The following is a 14,153-nucleotide window of genomic DNA, read 5'->3' on the forward strand; positions in this document are numbered from 1 at the left end:
TCTGGAATGGGGAGGCCAGGGCAGGTGTATCTCACTGAGACACTGTAGTTCGCTAAAACCAGTATTATCAGTGTCACCTTCAGAGCCTCTCTTCTGCCATCCTGGCCCTGGAATGGCTTCTTGCCAAGGGGACAAGGAGTTGGATTGTATTTTATGGTCCATTCTCAGCCTATAAATCCCAGGCTGCCATTTGAACCTAGATCTAGAATTCTGGCTCCCACCATGGCCCCAAGCCGAGGCAGCCATTCAAACTCCTCTTCCATCGACCTGGGCCGAACAGTCTCTGGATGCTACCAGTGTGCTGGGGAGGAGGGAGGTAGGGTAACCAGACCACTCCAGAAGGAGAACCAAAGCCAGGGGATAGTTTTGGGCCTTCTCCTATCTGGAACCCACTTGGCCTCTGAGTTCACACAAAGAATTTGCCTTTATTCTTGAGGTAGAGTGGATAAAATACTTCTTGGGCTAGTAAGTTTGAGGTCTTATGTACAAGGTAGCTTTAAATCTTCAAGTTTCTCAATAATTGGCTAGCTGTGTGCCCCCATCCCCCAATCTAGGAAAGTTTCTTGGAGCAGTTACCCAGCCCAGGGACAGCAAGTCAGTTTGCTGTCTTGTGACAATTCAGACAGATGGGTAGGGCCTACCTGGATTACTACATTGACAAAGATTCTGCAGCCTCCTGTACCTTTCATGAGAATGCAGGCTACAATCCATTAGCAATGTCTGGCACACGGACTGGAGGTGGGAGGGGGGTTGTGTCATGTGTTATACCCTCGTGATTCCTGACTGGTCCAACCCCTACTTAACAGATATGGGAGGGCCTAATTCCTATTCTCAGGAGCCGACAGCCTCCCAGAGACAAGGCCAAGACCCTGGAAGTAGTTAGAGAACAGTAAAAGACATAATGGCAGCTGGAGTAGGAAAGACACTAAGACCCTCGGGAGAGGGAGATGAGGTGGCAGATGGCTTCTAAGAGAAGGTGAGCCTTGGGAAGGGCCCCGAAGGAAGGGAATGGGTTAAAGAGCAGGAGGTATGCTCCAGGTGGTGGGGCTGTACCAGGTGGGTTGGGATGACAGGGAAACGTAAGATCCGAGGGACAGGGGCAGAAAGAAGATGGTGGCATATGAGAGTGTTGCTATCATAGAATGTGCTTGGACCAGGCAAGGAGTGGGTCAGGCACTGTCCACTTGGTCAGCATGTGTCACGGACTGTGTGGCAGGCTGTATGGTGTGCTGAAGACTCAGTAATGATCCTCTAGGAGCTCAGTCTCGTGCAGAAGATGGAAGAAATAAATGTGTAAACAGCAAGCTTCTAAGCATTCTTGATGGCAGCAAAGATGACGATGGTGGTTGCTGAGGGCACCCAGACAAGAAAGCCTCCCCTCCAGTGAATGAGTGAAGTGACATTTAAGCTGAGACCCAAAGCTGAGAGTAGGGGTTAGCCATGGGAAAGGGAGGGTGCCAGGCAGAGGGAACAGCATTGTGCAAAGGCCCAGAGATGAGGGGCTGGGGTGGTCATGGTGGGCTGCTGAGCCATGAGGCCTGAAGTGAAGACACCCATTCAGTCAAAAGGGGGCATGTCCAGAGGGGGCAGACGTACCATGTAGTAATCATAGAGGAAGCTCAAGGCCGCAACGCTGTCATCATCTCCATTGACTCTCATCATGGCCTTTGTGGCAGCTGTCAACGGGTTTTCTAGGTACGTCTTCCAGGCCTCATCCTCACTAGTGTAAGAGAATTTCTGCAAGTTGACTGGGTCGTTCTTTAGCAGCCGCACAGACCTGAAACTGAATGCAAGTAAGGAGGGTCAAATTTAGGCTATCCCAGAGGAAGGTCCATGAATGGGCAGCCACAGGCCAACGCCCAGGAATTCAGAGTTATTAGCTTTGAAAACATGAAACTGCCTCTTCTGCCACCATTAGGCAGTGTGGGGCAGCAGAATGGACACAAACTCTGGAGCTGGATCAATTCCAAATGTTGCCATGTAGAAGCTGTTGACCTGGGCCTTAGTTTCCTCTTCCACAGCATGAAGGCCGTCATCCTTATCTTCAAGACTACAGAGTGGATTCAATAAAATACTTTCATAGTGGGTACTTATTCAAAGAGAATTTGTGTAATGAATGGGAAATGCCAATGACAAGCTGCAATGTGATAAGAATAAAATTTCCAGATAACCCATCATGAGTTCTACTGAAGAAGTTGTCCTCAAGACTGTGAAAGGCACAGAAGGCTGTAGCTCATTTCAAGTCTGGGAGAAAGCGTGGTCTGTGACAGAGAGAGCCAGGGTGAGGAAGCCCTTAGGCAGAACCTGGTCTGGGAAATGACATTTCAGACCAATTTTATTGCAGAGTTTTGAGCAGTTGCTCAGAAGCCAGGAGCTGGAGTTGAAGGCTGCAGGGCACACAGAGGCATGCAGGACCCGGGTACTGGTGCTGAGAAGCTTGGACAAATACAAGGTATTATCTCACTCAAGAGACAAGCCACAAGGGCTCAAAGGAAAGAGATCAGGAAAGGCTTTCTGGAGCAGGCAGACATTTTAGTTGGGGAAACTCAGCACTGGGGATTATTTCACTCAGCAATGTGGGGAAGGATCAGGGACCTAACAGAAAAATAATGAGAATGGAAAAATAATAGCTACTCTTTACTGAACACTGACCATGCATTAGGCACTAACTAAGCACATTTCATAAATTACCATGTTACTTGAAACAACCCTGCAAGGCAGATACTATTATTATTCCTATTATACAGTGGAGGAAACTAAAGCTCAGATAAGTTGAGAGTTGTCCAAGGTCCCAGTAAGTGAGTGGCCCAGAGGGGATTCAAGCTCCTTCAGGGTGATGCAATGGTACAGAATAATGTTCTCAAACTTTAGCTGCATGAGAATGACTTGGAAGGCTTGTTAAAACACAGATCGCTTTCACAGCAGGGTGACTACAGCAGAGAACAATGTAGTATATACTTCAGGATATCTAGAAGAGTAGATTTTTAATGTTATCATCCCAAAGAAATGATAAATATTTAATATTTAATGTGATAAATATGGCAATTATCCTGATTTGGTCATTATACAATGTAAAGGTGCATTGAAATCTCACACTGTACTCTATAAATATGTGCAATTATTATATGTCCATTATTTTAAAATTAATTTAAAAACACACAGGTTGTTGGGCCCCACCCCTGGAGTGTCTGATTCACTGGCTCTGGTGGCTGAGAATGTGCATTTCTAGCGATTCTGGTAGTCTGGGGACCACATTTTGAAGAATCACTGGTTACTGCACATGCTCTTAACCACAAACAAAGGCATAGAAGCAGAAAAGTTCTGGTTGTGTTCAATTTAGAGCAAAGAGTGTATGAAAATGGGGTGGTCCAGGCTATGAAGAGAGAGCCCCAGAGATGAAGTGGGCACTGGCTGGTCTCCTGGTTTCCCAGTGCCTCCCTTTCTACATGAGCCAGGCAGAATCTCCCACGTTAGGGACCTAAGAACAATGCCAGCTGCCATTTACTATAATGCATATGAATGTTCTGTTCATTAGGCCATGCTTCTTACAAGGACACTACAAGGTAAGGATCATTTGCTTCGTCTGCTAAGATGAAGGAACCTGAGTCTTGCAGAGAATGAGAAAATGTCCAAGATCATCCAGCTGGTCCATGAGACAACCAGGATTTCAACTCAGCCTTACTGAGCACAAAGGCACACACTTGCCACTCAGCCACACTGCTTTTCCGTTGATGCAGGGGTGCAATCTTTATCACAGCAGAAAAATGTGTTTGTGGTAAAACTGTGGCACAGTGGCAGACTAGTAGGTGGGCAGAGACCCCTGTAATCAGGTGCACGAAGTACCCTCCTGCTGCCAGGCCACTCGGCCCATATCCTCAGACTGCAGTGGGAACAGCAGGCCAGGCCATACCTCGGCACACAGGAGGCGGCAGCTCTCCCAGCAGCTTCATCCAGGACAGTGTCTCCCATCCCACCGGACCCCAAGGTGTGAGGAGTTGGGCTCTGAGAGGAAGGGAGGGGGAGCTGTCACGCAGGAAAGAGAAATGACAGAAACTTTCCTGTTCTAGGGGTGCGGAGAGCGGGAGGCACACCCTGAGTTTCTGTTGCTATAAATCAAGGGGCCTCAAGGAGAGGTGAGAAGAGGCCCCTCCTCGTTGCCTCCTGGGCCTGGGCTTTAGAGGAATTTACTGAGCAAGTCCAGGGTGGCCACCCTCACTGTCTGCCCAGCCCTAAACTAATGGAAACTCCCAACCAACGAGGCATGGGAAAAGCAGGGAAATGCCTGATTGATCCCACCCCCTGGGTCAACAGGGACCACCAGTGCTTAGCACTGTTCCTCATTTGTAAACAAGTCTAATAAAAGCACCCACCACATAACATCATGAGGATAATGCATCAGCATAAGAAAAATGCTTAAAACTGTGCCTGGCACAAAACAAGTATGTAATTCATGCAAGCCATCACTGTGTTCCAGGTCAGCTTGGGGCAAGACATCGAGGGGTTGCGAAGTGGTAGAAGACATGGTTACTCTGCAAGTCAGTGGCAGGTCTGGGCCTGGTGCCCCAATCTGCTGACTCTAGGGGTTGACTATTATCAGCTTTGATGCTGTGAGTTATCTTACCCTTTAAAAAAGATAAATTTTAGAAGACAACAATAAAGTGACACCGAAACAAAAGAACAGACAATGTCTGCTATTCACCTGGGTGGGTCTCCTGGCCTATAAGGTCTCCAGTCTATCCTGTTGGGATCCCAAACTCTGATTCCTTGATAAACAGCAGCTTCTGTACTTTAAACACTTACCACTGGCAAACATAGTGCCATCTGTTTTTGTGTGTCATCTCATCTACTCCACATAACAGCCCTGAGAGACAGGAATTATCATCTCCTTTTATAGAAGGGGAAATTGAGACTCAAATAGGTGACATCACCTGCTCAAGGTCACTCAGCCAGTAAGTGATGGAGGCTCAGCTTGAACTTGGAGCTGTCGGACTACACAGTACAGCACTCAACCCCTGTGCTAGTCTCTTTTCTAGATGCCTTTCCTATTCTGGAAATTTCCCTTCTCAAAATACATTGAACTAATTCTCTGCTGCAAGGCAGAAAGGAATTTCCCACCCACACAAGGCAGGAGGAAGGTGGCAAGATGATGACTGGAAGAGTTTCTGGTCAGGGGCTGGGAGTCCCAGTGTCCTGGTTCCCATGCCTGCTCCTACCACCAATAACCTCATGTTCTAGAACTAAGCATTTGGCTTCTAGAAAGTCTTAATGGATAAGGTTAGTATTGACTTGTGTGTTGAATCCTAAAATCCAACAACTTTTGGCTCTCTGCTCTCTTAAATATTACAAATGAGGACTGAGGAGCCAGTAGGTGAGAGAGGGGGGGAAAATAGTTGTCCCAGGAGCTGATACTGGATCAATGTGAAAAGAGTTCTAAGAAGGAGTGAGTCCTACTCATGGGTGATAGGGCCAGAAGAAAGAAGGGAAACCAGGGGACTCCCAACCTAAGAGGTCAGCTTCCCTGGGGCCTCCACAAACTCTCTGTTGGTGTCCCTGTCCAAGACTGAACTAAACTATCAGAAAGTGAAAAGGCAATGAGGGAGGAGGGAAGACCCGCCATGGACAGCATGCCATCAGATCTCTACCAGACACAGCACACCAGAACCTGCAGCACCATAGAAGGAGGCAGCACCAGGGTCACAGTGTATGGGTTTGTTAACTACATGTCCTTGGGTAAGGCACTTAGCCCTTCTATTTCCTCATCTGTTAAATGGGTCTATTGAGTGTCTTCTAAGTGCCAGTGTGCCAGTCAGGGACTCTTCTGGGCACTGGGAATCAACTAAAATGAGACAGATAAGGCTCTGCTCCCATGGAACTTACAATCTAATTGGGGAAGACAGACCATAAACAAGCAGGGAAATTAGTTATTTTTAGTTAGTAATAAGTGCTGTGAAGGAAATTAACATAGTAAGATAATGGAGAGTCACTAGGGGTGGCTACTTTAGAGTAGGGTTCGTCTTACGGGTTGTTAGGAGAATTAAGTACATTAAGGTAAGAAATGTGTTTAGCCTAGAGCCTGCCAGAGAATAATTGCTCAGTTAATAAAAGCCATCATCACCATCATCATCCCAGAACCTCCAAATGGGAGTAAAGGGGATACTCTGCCTGAGGTTCTGAAATTATCATCCCCCCACAAGCCTCCTGTCTGTGAATGGGGTTCTGTTCAAAAGAAACAAAAGAGATAGTGTAATAACACCTTGCCCAACTTCCATTATCTCATAGAGCCTCCCAACATACATAATGTGTTATTATCCCTACTTTACAGACCAGGAAATATACATAGAGATGTTAGGTGACCTGTTGCAGGGTACTGGATGAGTGAAGCCAGGACTCCTAGGGTCTGGCCTGGGAACTCCATGGCTAGCACTTTTCCAAGAAGGAAAAAACCACTACTTTCCAAGAAGGGATGTAGGAGAGATTTAAAAAGCAATAAAACCTGGGTGGCATCCATCCATGTAACCATCCATCCCTCATTTTTAACAAATATTTATCAAGTAACTGCTATGTGCCAGAACCTATCCTGGGAGAATAAGATAACGAGGTCATCCCTGCTGACAAGGAGGTTGCATTTTAGTGGCAGAAAAACATACATGACCACAAAATCAAACAGTTAACATTAGATAGGTGAAGAGAGCTAAGAAGAAAAAGAAACAAGAGGACTTCTGACCTGCCTGAACCCAAGGGAGTGATGGATGTTGGTTAAGAAGAGGGGTGGAGGGGAAGAGGGAGAATGGAGATAGTTGGGAGGACTTGGACCTTCCAGATCAAAGGCAAGGCAAGATCAAAGGCATCAGCCCGGGACAGCTCCCAGAGCTTGTCCGCCTACTGTGTGCCAGGTGTGAGCCAGGTGCTTTGCATATGCCACCTTGTTTTAAGGAAAGCCAGCCCACTAAGGAGGAAATCTAAGATTTGATAATCCCTCACATTTGCATAGTGTTATATTTTTCAATGTGCTTCTCATACATCTGTCATCATCTCTGATCCTGCAACGCCCCTGTCAGGTAGGGAAGGAAGTTATGACTGTCCTCATTTGAGGAAAAACTGAGCCATAGAGAGGGCCACCGGCTTGCCTAAGGCCACCGAGCTTGTACCTCAAGGCATCAGGCCTAGAACTGAGGTCTCTGGCTCCTAGCATCCAGAACCTTCACAGAGCCGCCTCCTCAGTCTCCCCGTCTGGCTTCTCCTCCACTTAGGAGAGAGTTGGCAACAAGATCAAGAGAGAGGAGCTCAGGGCTCTACCTGATAGGCCTCACTTCTGAGGCCTCCCGTCCAGTCTGTGAGGAAGTGCAAATTGCCGGGGCCAGTGCTCTGGGAGGAGGGGATGGGACCTTTCCCCACTTCACTGGCACTCAGCACCACAGGGGTGTGGTGCTAGCTGCTCCATGCCCAGCCAGCCTCAGCCTTCATGGCTCCAACATGCCTCATTCTGGGCACCAGGATGGTGAAAGTCTAGAGTGGTAAAGTGGGGTTTCATCCCAACAAGTCTCTTCTGACTCAAAATGCCCACTGCTTTCTAGCTGTGCTACTTAAAACCCCCAATAAGGCCAAGGAAATGCTGTCTCAGCCATCAGTTGAGAACTTTTGGTATCATTTCCTTCTGTTAGAATCCTAGCAATTTAGGATGCAGACAGACCTCAGAGATCTAGTTCCAGAGAGGCACCTGCCTAAGGACATGCAGCATACGGCAGGATGGGACTCAGTAGTTAAGCTACCGAAAAGAAAGTACTCACTCAACTTTCCAGAAGTGGGAAGAAAACCCAACACCAAAGCAGGTGGTCTCAAGCTCCACCAAAGAAGGTGTGTGGCACAGGACAGATCCAGCAGGCTAGACCCCACTTCCCTTCAGCCAGAGGAGGAAGAGTTCCAGGGGCCGCCTGAGCTGGGTGTTGACACCCAGATACTCCCAATGACTTGCTAAATCCTGCCATGAGACACCCAACCTCATTAACAGTGATCAATCACTCTCTAATCACCCACAGGGAGGCCCTGACACAACTGCTCACAGAGGAATCATTTTTCAGTCAGCCCCACACATGATGCTCCCTGGGCACGACAAGGGCGCCCCAGGGTTCTCGTGCCTGCCAGTGGCCCATCTGGTTTTCTGGGCGTACAGATTGTGAAATGTGCCTTGTCACATGGGCTGGGGGCTCATTTGGGGGCCTCAGTGGGGAAATGGCAGAGTGTAGGGCATGGCTCTGTAATGACTCCAGTTTGAATGAGGCAGTATGAACTCATCGTTATGGGAGTGGGCCCAGAGCTTTGCAGACCTGGGTTCCCGGTCCAGCTCTGCTACTTACTGGGTGACTTTAAGCAACCTGACATCTCTGTGCCTGTTTCCTTACCTGCAAAATGTGAGGCGATGAGAATGCTAAACTCAGAATTATGATGAGAGCTACCGTTCATTGAGGGATTACCAAGTACCAGGTGCTGGCTGACAACTTCTAGTCATTGTCTTTGTCTTTTACAACTTTGTGAAGTATTACTGTTGGAAGATGCAATGAGGTAATGCAGGTACAGCGATCAGCATAGTGCCAGCACATGCTTATTATTATTACTAATGCTTTGTGGGGTAGCCCCCAGCAAACTGCACAATTCACAGCCTTTCTCCAGCCTATGAATCGGGATATCTCTTCCTAGCTGGCAGAATCATCCTGCTGCTTGGAGATTTCCACTTAAGAGGAACACGCACTATCAGCTTCATCGTCAGGACCCAGGTGGGCAAGCTGACGGTGGTCAGGCTGCAGCAGACACCTTTAGTTGCATGTAAATTATCTAGATGCCCTTTGCTAATTAGAGCAGAAACTCACTTTCTTCTCTTTTAAAAATTCTTCCCTGTATGGGAATTTTTCTTTCATGCTATATTCTCCTCTTGGTGTCTTGTCTAATTTTCCTTTTCTCCCCGCCATCTATTGCTCAACTGAAGTGTGAAAGAAGTTGAAATCCACGTGTAACCCGGGGGTGCCACATCCCTTCATTTATTCACTCACTGGTTCACTCAACAAACATTCACTGAGGATTACTCTGTAAATGGCCACATACTGGGTGCTGAGGACAAAAAAGGTGAAGGCCACTGCCATTCATGTGGCTACACTGTTCTGTCCCCTTTCAGTCCCTGCCCCTGAAAGTTCCCAATTCTTGCTGACCTCCTGGAAAAGCCTAGCGAAATAACACCAAATAACAGTGAGATAATGTCCCTTCAAGACTTTCACTAGGTCAGTTGTTCTAACCTTTTTAGGAGGCAAAAGGAATAGAGAGAGGTAGGCAGCCAGCCAGGATTATTTGCTGCATTTTAGATAGGAAAGCTGAGTTCCAGAGAGGGGAGGGAAGGCAAGAGAGGGAAAGGAAGGAACTCAATTATTTAAGAGTCAGGCCTTGTGCCTTTTTATTCTCACACATGCCTTGTGAGGTGGGTATTTTTATCATTTTACATGGGCAAAAACTGACACTTAGGTTAAGGAGCTCATCCAAGTCACCCAATCTGTAGGTGGCAGAGCTGGGCTTAAAACACAGGTGTGATCTTGGAACTAAGCTCTCAGCCTGCTGACTCAGCAACTACACTGCAGGTCAGTAGTGGATTTGGGAACCTCCTGCTTCCCAGTCCTCTGCCTGGTCTTCTAGGTCAACAGTTTTACAACTTGGACACGCATCAGAATTACCTGGAGGGCCTGTGAAAACACATAACGCTCAGCCGTACCCCCAGTTTCTGATTCAGTAGGTCTAGGGTGGGACTGAGAATTTGCATTTTTAACTAGTTCCCAGGTGATGATGATGATGATGGTCCACGGACCACAGTTTGTGAACACTGCTCTAGGTGTTCTCTTTCAAAATAATGACTCCCTCTCTTCCCCTTAACGATTCCGAAGGTAACACAGGTTTGTAAAATACAACAAATATATAAAATATGGAACCTACAGAAAAATAGGAAGAATGGAATTCAACCACATTCTTCTGCTCAGAAATAACCACTCTTAACAGTTTGGCATATCTTCTCCGTCTTCTTTTCAGAGGCTAAGCACAGAGGAAGCGGGGCTAAGACCCGGTTAATATCCCAGTACTTCCGTGAGACCTCGGGCAAGTCTGAACCAAGTCTGGGTCCCCTGTTAGGCAAAACTGCATTTACACTCCCATCCTGCATTAGTTTGTTGGGAGGGTTTAAAGAAGAGCGTGTATTTATCAAGCACTCGACACAATGTCGGATGCGGAGTCAGCGCTCCACAAATGTTGGGTGTCGTTTTTGTTCTAAAATAAGAGAAAACTGGATGATCCCATTTGGGTTTCAGCCCCGTTGCCTCTCTTCACTCCTCCGGTGGTTCAGTGGGAGCTCTGCCGACCGCCTGGCTGCGGCCACTCACTGCTGGGACTGCGCGGCCTGCCCGCTCCCAGCAGCCGGTTGAGCCGCAGGACCCCCGCGCAGCCCGGGCCGCCGCCGTTAGGGTTGGCTCAAGCCTCTCGGCCCAGTCCGCCAGTTTTATAGCCCGAACTCAAAGAGGGCTTTTAACTTTTCATTCAGCAGCAGCGTAGCTCCGACTTTTAATAACACACCTCGTGCACGACAAAAATTTGCTCCTGGCAATCATGGTTTCGACCACAAAACCACAGCGGGGAGTGGTTCCTGATTAACTCTTTCAGCGCTCCAGGCAGTCTGGAGCCGGCGCTCCTGGAGATCAGATAGACCGGCGGCGGCGGCCGCGGTCAGGACTGCGACGGTTCTGGTCCCCTTCCCCCAACCGAGTCGCGTCTCTGCGAGGCTGGGGGGAGACTCCAGGCGGCAGCGGTGGGGCCCAGAGAGCACGGAGCGAGGCCGCGGGGGACGCTCCTACCTCGGTGCCTTAGACCTACTGTGTGCCAAGCCCCTTTGCGGCGAAACTCTCCTTTACTGGGCTGTCAACGGGGCCTGCCTGGAGCGCCAGGGGATGGCCGGCGCTCCAGCGGGGAACAAGAGGTCACCAGCGAGGTCGCCAGCGGCTCCAGCTCCCCTGGGGCCCCGACGCACCTTCAGGAAAACTCGACGCCGGGCAGCTGGCGGGCGCCGGCTGTTTTCCCGCGATACCCGGGCGGTCGGCGGCGACTTCCGGCGCCCTCGGCCGCAGCCCAGGATCCCTTGCGCCCTGCGGTAGCCCGGGGCTGCCCAGGGCTGCGGGCTCCAGGCACCCAGAGCGCTGCGACCACATGAAAGGCCTGGCGCTCAGCACCCGCCAGCCACCTCCAGCTAGTTTCTAACTACACCGCCGGGGCCTCCATGCTTCTCAGGGACCAGCCTTCGAAGTGCCGCCTTACACCCGGGGCCTGGCCACCGGGCGGGCGGGTGCAGATGGAGCTCCTGGTCCACATTTGGGAGCCCACAGTTGTTCCTGCCAGGTAGGTGTTACAGACAGATGAGCAGACTGAGGGTCAGGGAGGACAAACAAATTCACCAGGATCCTGCTGTTGGTAAGTGGCATAATTTAGAGTGACGGGCAAGTCCCACTTTTTCCACTATATCAAGGCCTGGCCAGAGTTGGCCATTCCATGAGGGCCCAAGCTGTAAGCTATGGCCAGTCCTCTTGGCACTTTTTAGGAGAATGCCGAGGCCGCAGAAGCAACAGCAGCTCAGAATTTGCAAGCCAAGCGCCGAGTGTCCTACCCTTATCAGTAGGGGCAGCTGAGCCCCCAGGCCCTGCCACTGTAATCTCAAATGGTGGCTTGGAGTCAGCCTGCAATTACTCAGCAGGCAACTGGCTTCCCTCACCCCACCCCAAACCGAGAAGCCTCAACTGTCAGCGGATCTGACTTCAAATCCAAACCATTAGGGAGGAGAAAAGCAAGAAACCTTTCTGTTCAAGTAACCCAGCTTCAGAACACATACACCCTAACGTGCAGCAATGAATAGATTCTGTCTGTAGCCTCTGCAGTTTTAGCCAGCAAATTTAAGTGGGATGGAGACACATCTCAAGATTTTTTTGTGTGTTCAAAGTATAGAAAAATAGCAAGAGGTTTGGGAATGCTCATTGATTGGTTAGTTCTGCATGAAATAACAATGGTGTTGCTAGTGTGTTCTCCACCAGCCTTAAAAGCAATCACTATTCTAAAATTGTCAAATCCTCTAACAACCCCATGAGGTGGATACTACTGTTGGCCACAATTTACAGGTGAGGATTAAGTGACTTGCTCAACATCACACAGCTGTAAGTGCTGGAGCTGGGACTTGAACCCAGGTGTCAGTACCAATGCTCCTGCTCTTATTCTCATTGTGGTCCAATTGTCAATACACTGTCAACCCCGGGAAATTATTTCAAAAGAAACGTGCCTGTTAACCCAAATGATTGTGCTGTGAACATGAAGAGCTGAAGGGCTATAGCTAGAACATAGAATCCTGTCTGCAATCACGACCTAGCACTCTCTGCCCACAGATCTTCAAGTTCTTAAAAGTCTGTTGAGGAGCAGTTAGAAAAAAGAAGGTACAATCCTTGCCTCTGCCCACTCACCTCTGAGGGTGGCAGGAAAAGGAGAGCCTGTGTTTGAAGGGTTCTGGCTTCTCCTGCCAGCTCCCTGAACCCAATCTAAAGCAGCCCAGATCCCAGCCTCATCCTACCTTCTCTAAGGTCTGGACCCCAAGAAGGACACCATGGTGAAGATCAGCATCAGTCAGTCAGGATCTTAAATCTCAGATGTGGGCAGGAAGGCACGTGCATCCTGCCAGCCAACAGAGGTGACCTACCGAAAATCACTTCTCATCTTCCCCAGCCTTAGAACTGCCTCTGAATAAGATGAACCACATTTTACTGAACGCATCTTTAGACCATAGTATGATATGCTAAGCATTTTATGCTAAGCATTTTACAGCATTTATCACACTTAACTCTTTCAAGAATTCTACAAAGCATTCCTGTACCTGTTTTCCAGATGAGGAAAATGAAGCCCAGAAAAATTGAATATCTTGTCTGAGATCACCCAGGGACAGAGCCTGGATTTGAACTTAGGTCAAGCCCACTACAAAGAGTACACATGCTTAACCACCACACTGTAACCTTCCCACTTGGGACTGTTCCAACCCAGCAAACAAGTCCCTTTAGAGAAACCCAACTCTCTGCCTAAGACAGCTCTTAGAACTACCTCGAAGAAGTTCCTTTTGGCAAGAAGATAGAAAGCCTCGATGGGATTGGGGTTGTCTGATTTCCAAGGCCCCTTCAGAGGATCAAAAAGTGGTGCCAGAAACCTTCAGTTTCAGTCTTGTGGTTCCCTGCCTGGCTCAAAACTGCTCAGCAAAGAGAATGAGAAAAACTATTTTCCCAGGGAAACACTCACCTCCAGCTTGAGACTGGGGCTTGCCTTGACACGCCAAAGTAAGATCGTCAGCCCATTCATTTACCCTTACAAATTGCTCTGTGAATCCCAGTGCCGGCCTCCCCGCTCTTCCCCCTCCAGGAAACCCCATCCAGCCTCCACACTCTGAGAGCGGCAGGTATCCACCGATGTTTACTCACTCAAGTTCATTCGACATCTTCCTGCTCCCAGGCTCTGATGATCAGCACTGAGGCTCTGCTGACCGCTTGTCTCTAATTCTTGCCTGACACAGACATTCTCTGCCCAGGAAAGTGTTTGATTTATGTTGAGGTTTGGGTGTCGAGATTTTGCTGACAGGTAGGTTCCCAGCAGCGCTGGCGCTGATTGGCTACAGGTACAGGTGCCGGCGACTGGAGGTATACCTCAACAGGTGCAGCTGTTAACTCTTAGCCTGCCGAGGAGGGCGGAGCTATGGGGGACTGGCTGGGTGTAGCTGGCCAATTCCTTCCTTGGTGAGGGGGTGGGGGGCGGAGATGAGGGTGGAGGGATGGAGAAAAAAATGTTGGAAAGAAGCAAGATAACTAGAGGAAAAGTACAGGGACAAACAGATAACTTGGCTTAAAGGAAAACTTGATTCCTGTTTCGAGTCATTGTCCCAGATACCCAGAAACATCCCCACCCCCAAATTTCTTTGCCCCCTCCTTCTGTACCACTGGGGAATTCTCAAAGGAGAGAGCAACTTTTCCCAGGTAGATCTTTGTATAAGTTCCCTTTTTTTTCAGTTTCCCCTTTAAGATAATATTTATGAATAATCTTTTACAGTTACTCAAGTG

The 14,153-nt window shown here is 48.8% G+C and overlaps 1 protein-coding gene across 4 annotated transcripts in view; it reads right to left on the reverse strand.

Moving 5' to 3' along the window:
- GRHL3 (grainyhead like transcription factor 3) overlaps positions 1-13,790 on the reverse strand; it is a 45,801-nt gene extending 32,011 nt beyond the window's left edge. For 2 of the 4 annotated variants that reach the window (XM_055260977.2, XM_055260979.2), the window contains exons 1-2: positions 13,521-13,790; positions 1,597-1,783 (exon numbers count right to left, since the gene is read on the reverse strand). In XM_055260977.2, the coding sequence (XP_055116952.1) occupies positions 1,597-1,783; positions 13,521-13,537 (204 nt within the window). In that variant the 5' untranslated portion in view covers positions 13,538-13,790. Of the gene's footprint in view, positions 1-1,596; positions 1,784-9,969; positions 10,087-13,520 lie in introns of those variants that run through there. The other 2 variants (XM_055260978.2, XM_063631555.1) reach the window with 1 other exon arrangement.
- Positions 13,791-14,153: the final 363 nt, after the last annotated feature.

The sequence above is a fragment of the Symphalangus syndactylus genome, chromosome 22 (assembly GCF_028878055.3).
Source record: "Symphalangus syndactylus isolate Jambi chromosome 22, NHGRI_mSymSyn1-v2.1_pri, whole genome shotgun sequence".
Classification (NCBI taxonomy): Eukaryota; Metazoa; Chordata; class Mammalia; order Primates; family Hylobatidae; genus Symphalangus; species Symphalangus syndactylus.